Below are 12,866 nucleotides of genomic sequence, written 5' to 3'. Positions count from 1 at the left end.
CCTTGATCTCGAGGTCATGAGTTCAAGCCCCACATTGGGTGTAGAGCTTACTTACTTACTAAACATACAAATAATGAATAGAGAATTGGAATTCGCAATTGAATATTGGTTGTTTAAATCAGGGGGTGTGAAGGAAGATAGGCATGAGTGTGTGCTTACATTCAAAATGAAGGGGAGTATCCCTCCTAGATAGATTCCTTTGTCTTTCTGGTATATCTGGCTATGAGCATCTGAGGGAGGATGCTAGCAGGACTGTGCAATTCTTCCCAAGGCAAAAGACTAGAACTATATTTTTTTCATTATTGGGGTGCCTGGGTAGCTTAGTCGGTTAGGTGTCCAACTTCAGCTTAGGTCATGATATCATGGTTTACAAGTTTGAACCCCAAGTTGGGCTCTGTGCTGACAGCTCAGAACCTGGAGCCTGCTTCAGATTCTGTGTCTCCCTCTCTCTCTGCCCCTCCCCTGCTCACATTGTCTCTCAAAAATAAAACATTAAAAAAATTTTTTTTAAAGTATTATGTTAGAATTCCTTAAGGGCCTGATAGGGGAGGATTGTGCTTTCATTCTGTCTGGCAAAATTAAGGTTAATAGTGAATGCAGCTATATTCCCTGGTGGTAAAAATAGTCCACCAGTTCTGTACCTATGTAACCCTACCTGTTACTGAAACCCAATTTCAACTGCCCTTCACTCAAAAAGCCAATACACAAGAGATTGATTGGAAAGAAATATGAGCTTTATTCAGGAGAGAATGGCCACCTGGAGAAAAGGCAGACTTGTCCAAATGCCAACTCTGAGGTTTCTGCCCAGCCCAGAGATTTTTTTAAAGCGGTTAATCAGTTAAGGGAGTGCAGTGGTCTGTAACAATTCTTGATTATGTGCAGACTCGTGGTACCAGCTACAGATGTTATTGTGGTGCTCAGAGGTTGTGCAAGGGAGTCTGGTTCCTTGTTGCCCGGGAGTGGTACAACAGGGTCTGGTGATGTATAGAAGGTCTCTGTTCTTTTTTTTAGGAAAGAATGCATGATCTATAGATATAGAAAGAAAGGTTTAATTAGTCAATCATACAGGCTAAGGATGCTTACAAAAGCTAGTAAACTACTAGGTTGGCTGGAGGGCTCCAAGTGGCTTCATACCTTATGGTATGAATGGGGATGGACCGATGGGAGGTGCCTACCAAACTAGAACTGCTGCCTGCAGTACAGACTGGCACAGTGACCCAATCTAACTTTCAGAAGGTGGAAAAGTTTGGGTATAAATGGAGAGAAGGAGGAACAGTAGCTGAGGATAAATGAGTAAATGAGTTGTGTAAGTGAGGGAAATCCAATATTACATTAATACCTTGAAAGTAGATCAGAATAAAAGATAACCTTGTCTCTTAGCTCCATTACACGTACTAGTTGCCTGAAAGGATGAAGCCGTTTATGGTTTTACAACAGTTAAGATCTAGAATGTGTGCCTATAAACCTGAGAAGCCTCGCCCTGGGAGACATTTTCATATGAAAGGATAATGGACTGGACTAATTATTAATTATTGAATGGACTCTAGTAATATGTTAGTATCTTTTCATTCTTATAATCTTTTTTGTTACAGATCCATGGCCTGTGGTATAAGAAAAACATACATGTTGTCTTTGTCTCTGGTTTCTGGCACAGAGCTCCTAAACACTCTAGTTATTTCCTTAGCGAAGAGTGTTTTTGTTATTCAAAACAAGCCCCTTTGAACCACACAAAAAGTGTATGCTAATGAAGTGGCTCAGGATAGAGCCTCTAGATAGTACAGATGAAGGCTAGTCACTAGAAAGACCAAATTGGTAATTAGAAAGTTGGAACTTTCAGTCCTACCGCACAGCCTCCAGGGAGGGGAGAAAAAGTAAGGCTGCAGATTGAGTTCAATAAAACTATTCAACCTGGCACTATTACGTACCCAATGAATGTTAATTCTTGATGCTATGTCCTTTTCATGGTTTTTCGAAAGCAACATTCAAGAAGAAAAAAGACAAAAACAAAACCCAAATGCCCTTCAGTGTGTAACGGGTATATGGTGAAACTGGTATATCCATATCGTGGAATACAAATCAGAAAAAAAAAAAAATGAAGCACTGATACACAGAAATTAGATGAAGCCTAAATAAGGACATTACACTGAATATATCAGTGGTTTCCAGGGGTTGGTTTTGGGTGAGAATGTGACTATAAAGTGGTCATATAAGGGAACTTCTTTGGGATGATGATGGATCCTGGTTCTGGATCCTGTTCTGGATCCTATCACCTGACAAAATTTCTTAGAACTGTATAACAACAACAAAAGAAAGTGCACGTGGAAACTGATGAGATCCAAGTAAGATGTGTAGAGTTTCTGCGTTGTACCAATGTCAACTTACTTTGTAACTGGGCTATAAGATATAGCTGTAAGATGGTATCACTGGGGAAAGCCTGTGTGAAAGGCACAAGGGAATTCTATGTACTATGTCTGCAACTTCTATGGGAGTCTAAAATTATTTCAAAATGAAAATTAAAAGAAAAAAACTGTAAAAAATGAAAGAAAAAAGGAAGGAAGGAAGTTTTTACTTCCAAGATACTTCCAACCAATGTCTTCTCTTTATGCTAAGAAGTAGAACTGAAGAAAAAATACATAGCAGATAAATAAATGTGAAATGAATATGAACATATATGGAAGAGTTTCTGAAAAACATTTGCATTGTTTATTATTGCTAATTGTGTTATATAACCATGCAGATCAGCAGATGATTAAACTTTCAGATGTTGGGGCGCCTGGGTGGCTCAGTCGGTTAAGCGTCCAACTTCACTCAGGTCACGATCTCGCGGTCTGTGAGTTCCAGCCCCACAACGGGCTCTGGGCTGATGGCTCAGAGCCTGGAGCCTGCTTCCGATTCTGTGTCTCCCCCGCTCTCTGCCCCTCCCCCGTTCATGCTCTGTCTCTCTCTCTGTCTCAAAAATAAATAAACGTTTAAAAAAAAATAAAAAATAAACTTTCAGATCTGGCAGTGAGTCTTAAACAAATGCAATAAACCCTTAAAATACACCTTTATTGGGGCACCTGGGTGGCTCAGTCAGTCAAGTGTCCCACTTTTGATTTTGGCTGAGGTCATGATCTCAGTTTGTGGGATCGAGCCCCACATAGGGCTCTGAGCTGACAGTGGATGAGCCTGCTTGGGATTCTCTCTCTCCCTCTCTCTCTCTCAAAATAAATAAACTTAAAAAAAAAAAAACTTAAAAAATACACCTTTACTGATCTTTTTAAGATCAACTACTTGAAAGAGAAGTACCAATATTTAATGTCCCCATATTCTCATTTGTGTACTCCAGATGCATAGGAACATTGTAATATGTGCTATTATTGGACCACCAAATATACATCATTCCCTTGCCACCCAGACCAGAATGTTCCCCAACTTTCCAGCCTGAAATATCTCCTAGCTCACTCTGAATCCTCTGATAACCCAGAATCAATGTTGATATTCTCATATTTTCCCTGGACCCACTTCAAATCACTTGGGCTCTTTTAGTGTAATTTAAAACTGAGATAGAATTACCAACCCCATTCCAACCAATGTTCAAGAGTCTTGCAGCAACCAAACTCCCAGTTCAAATGTATTCCATGACATTAGCCAGGGTAGATAAAAGAGTCATAAATAATGAAGCCATTAGAAAAAAGTAGGACAAGGCAGAAATTAGTGGAACTTAAAGTTGGCAAGGGAGATGAAATTTTAAGTCAACCTTCCTATTTACCCTATTTATATCATTATCTATGTTCCATCAGGCTACCAAATTACTTTTTTGGTGCACAGTTACTTTTGGTTTCATTCAGAAGCTAATTAACCCAATCAAAGACTACAATGGTAATTGTAGAAATAACAAAATCTCACTTGTTAAAAGATTTCATACCATTAATTTCCTTTTTAAAGAAATTGGTAGATTTAGGGGCACCTGCATGGCTCAGTCAGTTGGGCATCCAACTTCAGCTCAGGTCATGATCTCACGGCTCATGGGTTTGAGCCCGAATCAGGCTCTGGGCTGACAGCTCAGAGCCTGGAACCTGCCTCGAGCCTGGAACCTGCTTTGGATTCTCTGTCTCCCTCTCTCTCTCTGCCCCTACCCAGCTCACTCACTCTCTGTTTCTCAAAAATAAATAAATGTTATTAATAAATAAATAAATAAGTAAATAAATAAAACTACACTTAAAAGAAATTGGTAGATTTAAAAATCACAACATAGGGTGTCTGGCTGGCTCAGTCAGAGGAGCATGTGACTCTTGATCTTGGCGGCGTGAGTTCAAGCCCCATGTTGGTTGTAGAGCTTACCTAATTAAAAATAATAACAATTTAAAAATTAAAAATCACAACACAGATTTCCCTTTTGGCTTCAAGATGGAACTGATAGTATATCTGAAAGACCTTACTGAAGGTTTCTGAATATCCTTGTCTTTAACAGGATTAATAAAGATCATTTGGTTCAAACAAAGCAAACACAAAACATTTTCCCTTTGTACACAAAAGGAAATTTTGGGTACAAATTTTGTGTGATTAAGAAATTAGTAATTCATTTTGTGAATCTTGGTCTTAAAATCAGCTAAATCAATCTAAACTGCTGTGACCCACAAAGTAGAGGGAAGTAGAAGCAATAATCCTATTGGAAGAAGGAATCATGAGGTATTAGTGTATGAATCCAACTTCATAGGCTGAAATTTGCTTTACCATTTGCTGGGGACTTGTTGAGTGTAGGTCACAGGGAAGGATGCTCAAGCAGCACATAACATTCCTCAATGGAATACTTTAAAATTTGTGTCATCTTTTTCTCAGATATAGTTACAGGGTCTCACATATATTGTGCTTATATTAAAATGAACAAAAAGGCTAACATCCTTCCTAAGAAACTGATCACTCTATATCCCTCAAATCATTTTATGGCATCAGGGAATTAATCTTGCCCACAAAACAAGACATAGCACACTCGTGTACCTGATATTTAATTCCAGACTTGCTTTCTTACCAGATGCCTGATCAGGTAGGCCCTCCTTTACATTTCTAAGAATGCTCTTCCCACAAATTGACCTTTAAGAACTCCTGCCGGGGTCCCAGATCAGGAATGGAGGGCACAGAGAAAAGCAACCTGTAGCTTCACTGCTCCCCCTTGTTTATTCCCCTACTCCAATTTGTTCCACGTCCCAGGCAAAAAAAAAGAGCTTCACCAGGCAGCACCACCAGCTCCAAAGAACCTCTCTGGATCCCTTCTGTGTCACCCATAGAGATCAGTAAAGGAAATTGCATCAGTCCCTTGCAAGAGACCAGGCAGGTGAGAATAAGTCCTGATGCTTACAAAGAGGATGAAATGATTTAAGAGGCAGTGAGTGGAATGTAGCAGAAAAGGACAGCAGAGGCGGACACTGCCTAACTTCAAACCATCTTTACCATGTTGTCATTGCACATTTTTAAAAATTGTGCTATGAAACACATAAAATTTACCGATTTGTCCATATTAGAATATACAGTAGTGTTAACTATTTTTGTTTGTCTAAGGTCTCTAGAACCTTTTTCACCTTGCAAAACTGAAACTCAGTACTCAATTGAACAACTACCTCTCTTCTGCTTTCCCCAACCCCAGAACCACCATTCTACTTTCTAACCGTTTGACTATCTCATATAAATAGAATAATGAAGTATTTGTCTTTTTGTGACTGGTTTATTTCACTTAGCATATGTGCCCAAGGTTCATCAGTATTGTTGAATACTGCAGAATGTCCTCCTTTTTAAAGGCTGAATAGCAAAGCATTTAATATATATACCACATTTTCTTTATTCATTCATCTGTTGATGGACATTTCAGTTGTTTCCACATTTTGGCTATTCTGAACAGTGCTGCAATGAACATGGGAGTGCTGATATTTGAGTACCTGCTTTCAATTCTTTTGGATATATATCCGCATTGCTGGATCATATGGTAATTCTATTCTTTTTTCCTAGTTTAAAATTTTGAGGAATGTTTGTGGTTTTCCATAGTAGCTGCACCAATTTACATTTCCAACAACAGTGTACAAGAGTTCCTATTCCTTCACATCCTCACCAACACTTGTAATTGTCTTTTGAAAAAAATAATGGTTACCCTAATGTGTGTGAAGTGGTATCTAATTGTAGTTTTGATTTGCATTTGCCTGGTGGTTAGTGATGTTGAGCATCTTTTCAATCTTTTGTCCCATTTTTAAAATTGAGTTTGTTGTTGAGAGAGGGAGTGCAGGGAGGGGAGGAAGGGCAGAGGGAGAGAATCTTAAGCAGGCTCCAGGCTCAGCTCTGAGCCTGAAGCAGGACTCCATCCCACAACCCTGGGATTATAATTTGGGCCAAAATCAAGAGTCGGATGCTCAAATGACTGAGCCATCCAGGCGCCCCTATAGGTGGCCTTTTTACTGTTTCTTTTGCTGTTCAGCAGTTTGTCATAGCACATATCACTGCTGAGGCCTTCTGGGGGCTGTAGTCCTAAGCGGCTGAGGAGGGCGGAAGGTAGAAGACTTTTTCTGCGTGGGTAGTGGTTAGAATCAGATTTCTACCGGACGGGCCTGGAGTGAACCACGTGCTGGTCCTCATTAGCAGAGATATAATTTATACCATTCCTTTTTCGGTGTTTGGATACTTCCTCAAACGGAGGCTCTGAGGAAAACCGACCCGGCGCCTCTGCTGGGGAAGCAGGCCACGCCCCTCCCAGCCTACCCGTCCCTGTGTCCGCTCACAGGGGCGGGGCTTTCCGCGGGGCGGAGCTCAGGCAGGAGGGGCGGGGGCGGGGCTCCTGCAGAGAGGCGGGGCGGGGCGGGGCGTCCGGGCTTCTCTGCAGACCGCAGCCGCCCAGCGACCTCTTCTTTTCCGGCCCGGATAAGCAGGACACCCTGTTCATGGACCGGGCGGCCGTGGCGAGGATGGGCGCGGTGGCGAGCGCCAGTGTGTGCGCCCTGGTGGCGGGGGTGGTACTGGCCCAGTACATATTCACCTTGAAGAGGAAGACAGGGCGGAAGACCAAGATCATCGAGATGGTGAGTACGGGGGTTGGTGCGCCCAAGCGCTTGATGGGCCGCAGGGTGTTCCGTCCGGCCTTACCTTCCCGCGCTGGCGCTTCTGGAATGCACTGGGCATGCTGGGGACCCATTCACCCCACGAGCGGCCGCCCGAGGGCCAGTGACCCGGTCTGGACCCTCCGTGGTGTCACTCCTCTGGCCTTGGCTATGTCTCCATTTGAAACAGAAAGGCAGCAAATAGGTGATTCGGAAATAAGCCACCTCCTGCAGCCAAACCCGTTTCTCAAGAAATAAACTGAACGTTCTAGACTGGTTGGTTGTTCCCTAATTCCTGCAGCCAAACCGTTGTGACTGATCCAATTCGGACAGAGTTGTTTCTGCACCCTGGCTAGAATGACTTAGATTATGAAAAGGTGTAACTTCTCAGTGGTTGGAACGATGCCATTTAACCCAGTTGGAATTCAGAATAGTTTATTTTGTATTTGAGTGTTATTTCTTCTTGTCTCAAACTGCCAGGAAGTATCTTTGTGTTCGTTTTTCCCCCAAACCTCTTGCATAACATTTTTTTAGAAATTTATTTCCAATTTTATTGTAAGAGTGTTTCAAGAATGTACCTATTTAAGGTACATTATAAACAATATTTGCTTCAAAATTGGGGATGTTTTTAGTTGTTGTTTTTATTTAAAACCCATTCGTCAAGACAAGTTACTCACCAAATTGCGTTTTAACGTGCTTACTGGAGTGCATAATCCCATGTTTACTCACAATAATGTGCTATGCACATGAACATCTGGGGTCAAATATTCATGAAAAGTAAGTTGACAGTCTACCACCATATTAAGTAAGATCATTTTAGGTTCATATACTTGGAATACTTCAGCCTCAGTTACATGTTCTAATTGATTAAAGAAACTGTCCTGCTGGCCCCAGATTGAATTCAGAAATATTTTTCCATAACTAACATTATAAGATATGTCAATTCCCATGTCTCATATGCCACTAATATTGATAAGTTTTGTTTATTGCTACAATTAAATTATTTTTAATGTTTATTTATTTTTGAGAGAGAGACACACACATAGAGTGTGAGCTGGAGAGGAGCAGAGAGAGGTAGACACAGAATCTGAAGCGGGCTCCAGGCTCTGAGCTGTCAGCACAGAGCCCAATGCAGGGCTGGAACTCACCAACCATAAGATCATGACCTGAGCTGAAATCGGATGCTTAACTGACTGAGCCACCCAGGAACCCCTATTTTTTTTCTTCACCTCTATACCCAGCAAATATTTTTATTTCAGAAATTTCATTTTATTGTTGCTGTCCTGCTTATAGAACTGTGGGAGTTTCCTTTTGTTCCAAACCAAAAATTTATAACCCATGTGGTAGGGGAGGGGAACTAACTGCCACACACTTACTTGTGTGTACTTAAACTATGGATTGGTCCGTTATATCACTTCTCTAAACCAAGTAGAGTTAAAAATCAATGCTTTCATAAAATCCCACAGTGATACCATCCTAAGAACAGTTTGCTGTCTTTGTGAAAAATAATAAAAGCCCATCAGGCAGACCAACTTTACTTATGATTTGTAGTATAGAAATTAGTCTTTACATACACGTATGTATACATAATATGTTATATCAATTCAGAGTGTGATATATGTGCAGCTTGCTAGTAGCTTTTAAAAGGAAAACGTTGAAAGAGCTCTTTTTTTAATTTGTAATTTTAATAGGTTACTTTTTCAAAGGGAATAAACATTTGATTGGGATTCTGAAAATTTAGGTTCATATCTTAGTTTTATTTCTTTGTAACAGCTGTGTTTTAGGGGTCATGTTCTGCCTATCCCCTGCCCCATCTTTCAAACCCCCACCCTAGAGAATCTGTACAAACCTGTGAATGTCTAGTGGACATAGCTTAAACTGGTCACAAATAATGGAACCAGCAGTAACTACCTAAGCAGGGTGGGCCTGTTAGCTGGTAGGTAAGCAAATGACTTCTGGCACTGGGCTTAGATTGTGCATTGCCTTAAGAATTTTTAACTAAAAGACACAAAGGTGTGGCTAGTGGGCTGAAACTGCTACAGCTGGAAGGTCCTTTAGGGCAGCGAGATAAATATACAGAGGAAGCCTGTCAGAAGACATGCTCAGGATGTTCAGAGTTCAGAGAGAAGAGAAACCATTTCTCATAGTCAATATACTTCATTATTAAATACTTATTTTAGAACAATTTTACATTAACAAAATAATTGAGCAAATAAGTAGAGTCCCAACCAGTTTCCCCTATTACTAACATTTTACATTAGTATGGTACATTTGTTGAAATTGATGAACAAATATTCATACATCTTTAAATATCCATACTTTGTTCAGATTTCCTTTGTTTTTACCTAATGTCCTTCTCTGTCCTAGAATTCCATCCAGGGCACCACATACATTTTGTCATCATGTGTCCTCATCTTGACTGTAACAGTTTCTCGGATTTTTCTTGTTTTATCTGTGATACAATAAGAAATATATATTTGGTGTTTGTCCCAGGTTCCTGCCACACAGCTCCTAAAACACTTGGACTCTGGGAAGCTTTAACAGTGTCTTTTCTATGCTAATGAGGTGGTCTGGTAGCTGGGGGCCCCCAAGATGGCTTCAAGATGTGGGCTGGTTGATTGAAAGATCAAGACATGATTAGAGCAGTAGAACTTTTAACCCCCTCTCCCTTCTGTGAGGAGAAGGGGTTGGAGTTCCTGGCCAATAATTTATTTAATCAAACCTACCTACATACCAGCTGTCTATAAAGACCTCTAACTTTAAGTGTTTCGTATTTTGCCCTATGCTTCTCTTTCATTTGGCTGTTCTGAGTTATATTCTTTATATTAAACCTGTAATAGTAATTAAGCACTCTCCTGAGTTCTGTGAGTTATTCTTGCAAATTATGGAACCTGAGGAGGTAGTTTTAAAAATCCTCAAATTTAGGGTGGGAGGGAGGGGAGAGTGGGTGATGGGTATTGAGGAGGGCACCTTTTGGGATGAGCATTGTCAAATTTATTTGACAATAAATTTCATATATTGAAAAAATAAATAAATAAATAAATAAATAAATAAATAAATAAAAATCCTCAAATTTACACCCAATCCATCGGAAGTATGTTTGGCAACCTGGGACTCGTGACTGGCATCTGAAGTGGGGACAGAATTGTGGACTAAGTCCTTATCTCGTGGGATCAGACACTAACTCTAGATAGTATCAGAATTGTATTGAATTGTTGGAAGAGTTGGAAGATTGTTGGTGTGAGGAAGAAAACCCACACATTTGGGGTCAGAAGTGTTTATAAAAACTGATAAATGTAATTTAATAATATCCAACTCATGGTAACTGCTTAATAAGTAGTAGATGTAATTATTATACCAAAACACAGACTATCAGCCACTCTCATAGCCTACATTTTTTCCTTATGAACTCGATTAGGGCATAATTTCTAACCACTGGTATTATTTTCTATCTTTATCTCTCCTAAGCCTTCATTGTAAAAACTACTCTAATTATCCTCAGTAAGGATGGCTTGCAATTTTTATTAACTGGACTGAAAAGATTAAAGTTGCCAAGCATGTGTATAGAAGTTGATACATATGCAGTAGAATTTTGCACAAATGAAACTAGTATTGGTGATGAATTGTTTTAAGGAATGAATTCCCCCACCTCTCTTAAATTCTTGCAGGTTTCAAGTCCTTCCTCATTGCTATTGACCATCACTTACCACTTGCTACTGAGTTTTCACTCACTATTCTAATCAAACATGCCTGCTCAGATAGGACCTGTTCTTTTTGCGGCCCTTTTGGTTACTCCTAATAAAAAAAAGATTCTGGAATAAAGCTTAAGTATTTATTGCTAGTTTCCTACCAGGCAGAGAAACCCATTCGAATGCAATGTTTAGGCTTTGATAGATATACTCTGAAGGAGGGAAATGTAAACATATATATATCTTTCATACAGGTTTTTTTTTTTTTTTAATTTTTTTTTTTTCAACATTTTTTATTTATTTTTGGGACAGAGAGAGACAGAGCATGAACGGGGGAGGGGCAGAGAGAGAGGGAGACACAGAATCGGAAACAGGCTCCAGGCTCCGAGCCGTCAGCCCAGAGCCTGACGCGGGGCTCGAACTCACGGACCGCGAGATCGTGACCTGGCTGAAGTCCGACACTTAACCGACTGCGCCACCCAGGCGCCCCTCATACAGGTTTTTTTTAAAAAAAAATTTTTTTTAACGTTTATTTATTTTTGAGACAGAGAGAGACAGAGCATGAACGGGGGAGGGCCAGAGAGAGAGGGAGACACAGAATCGGAAGCAGGCTCCAGGCTCTGAGCCATCAACCCAGAGCCCGACACGGGGCTCGAACTCACGGACCGCAAGATCATGACCTGAGCTGAAGTCGGACGCTTAACCGACTGAGCCACCCAGGCGCCCCATACAGGTTTTTTTTATATACAACTTAAAAAAATTTTTTTTAATGTTTATTTTTTTTTTTTTGAGAGACACACACAGAGCATGAGTGGGTGAGGGGTAGAGAGAGGGAGACACAGAATCCACAGCAGGCTCCAGGCACTGAGCTGTCAACACAGAGCCTAATGTGGGGCTCAAACCCACTAATCATGAGATCATGACCTGAGCAGAAGTTGGGTGCTTAACTTGACTGAGTCACCCAGGTGCCCCACAACTTTTTTTTTTTTTAATATTTATTTATTCTTGAGAGAGAGAGAGAGAGAGAGAAAGAAAGAGAGAGAGAGAGAGAGAGAGAGAGAGCGGGGGAGGGGGAGAAAGAGGGAGACCCAGCATCCGAAGCAGGCTCCATGCCCTGAGCTGTCAGCACAGAGCCTGACGCAGGGCCTGAACTCACAAACCATGAGATCATGACCTGAGCTTAAGTCAGTGAAGTGGGATGCTTACCGACTGAGCCACCCAGGCACCTCCATACAACTTTTTTAAATTGAATGATACATGATGGCTTTATTGTTTTTTACTTGATTGATTTTTATTCATGGTCATTGCTTCCATATTTTATTCTTTTCAGACAGCACTTACCTACTTTCATATTAATTTAGCGTAACTATAAAAGCATTAACAATACACGTCTTCTTTGATTTACAATGGAGTTATGTTCCTATAAACCCATTGTTAAGTTGAAACTACAATAAGTCTGTAATGCATTTAATATAGCTACCAAACGTCATAGCTTAGCCTAACTTACCTTAAACATGCTCAGAACACTTACATCGGCTTACAGCTGGGCAAAATCATCTAACACAAAGCCTTTTTTATAGTGAAGTGTTGAATATCTAATATAATTTACTGAAAGTGAAAAACAAAATACTTGTATGAAACAGAATGGTTGTCAATGTAACAGTTGTTTATCCTTGTGACTACATGGCTGACGGAGCTGTGGCCACCGCCATTGCCCAACATTAGGAGAGAGTATTGTACCACACATTAGTAGCCCAGGAAAAGATGAAAATTCAAGGTATAGTTTCTACTAAATGCATATCACTCTCTCACCATAGTAAAGTCAGAGAATTACAAGTCAAAGCATTATAAGTTAAGGAATCTAATCAAATTTTAGGGAAATAGTAGGAACTGTAATTTTTGCTTTATAAAAGTAAAAAGTGCCTGGGTGGCTCAGTTGGTTAAGCATCCAACTTTGGCTCAGGTCATGATCTTGCAGTTAATTAGTTTAAGCCCCACATCAGGCTCTGTGCTGGCAGCTCAGAGACTGGGTCTGCTTCAGATTCTGTGTCTGCCCCTCCCCTACTCACCATCTCTCTCTCTCTCTCTCTCTCTCTCTCTCTCTCTCTCTCTCTATATA

General features: G+C 40.5%; 1 protein-coding gene across 4 annotated transcripts in view; it reads left to right on the top strand.

Annotated features, from left to right (window-relative positions):
* The first annotated feature begins 6,821 nt into the window (after positions 1 to 6,821).
* Positions 6,822 to 12,866, top strand: part of NT5C3A (5'-nucleotidase, cytosolic IIIA) — a 52,257-nt gene continuing 46,212 nt past the window's right edge. The window contains exon 1 of one of the 4 annotated variants that reach the window (XM_049641664.1): positions 6,822 to 7,040. In XM_049641664.1, the coding sequence (XP_049497621.1) occupies positions 6,903 to 7,040 (138 nt within the window). In that variant the 5' untranslated portion in view covers positions 6,822 to 6,902. The remainder of the gene's footprint in view (positions 7,041 to 12,866) is intronic. The other 3 variants (XM_049641665.1, XM_049641668.1, XM_049641667.1) reach the window with 3 other exon arrangements.

Source organism: Panthera uncia, chromosome A2 (assembly GCF_023721935.1).
Source record: "Panthera uncia isolate 11264 chromosome A2, Puncia_PCG_1.0, whole genome shotgun sequence".
NCBI classification, from domain to species: domain Eukaryota; kingdom Metazoa; phylum Chordata; class Mammalia; order Carnivora; family Felidae; genus Panthera; species Panthera uncia.
The sequence above is the reverse complement of the archived record's forward strand: the minus strand, read 5'-3'. Positions and strand labels throughout refer to the sequence as shown.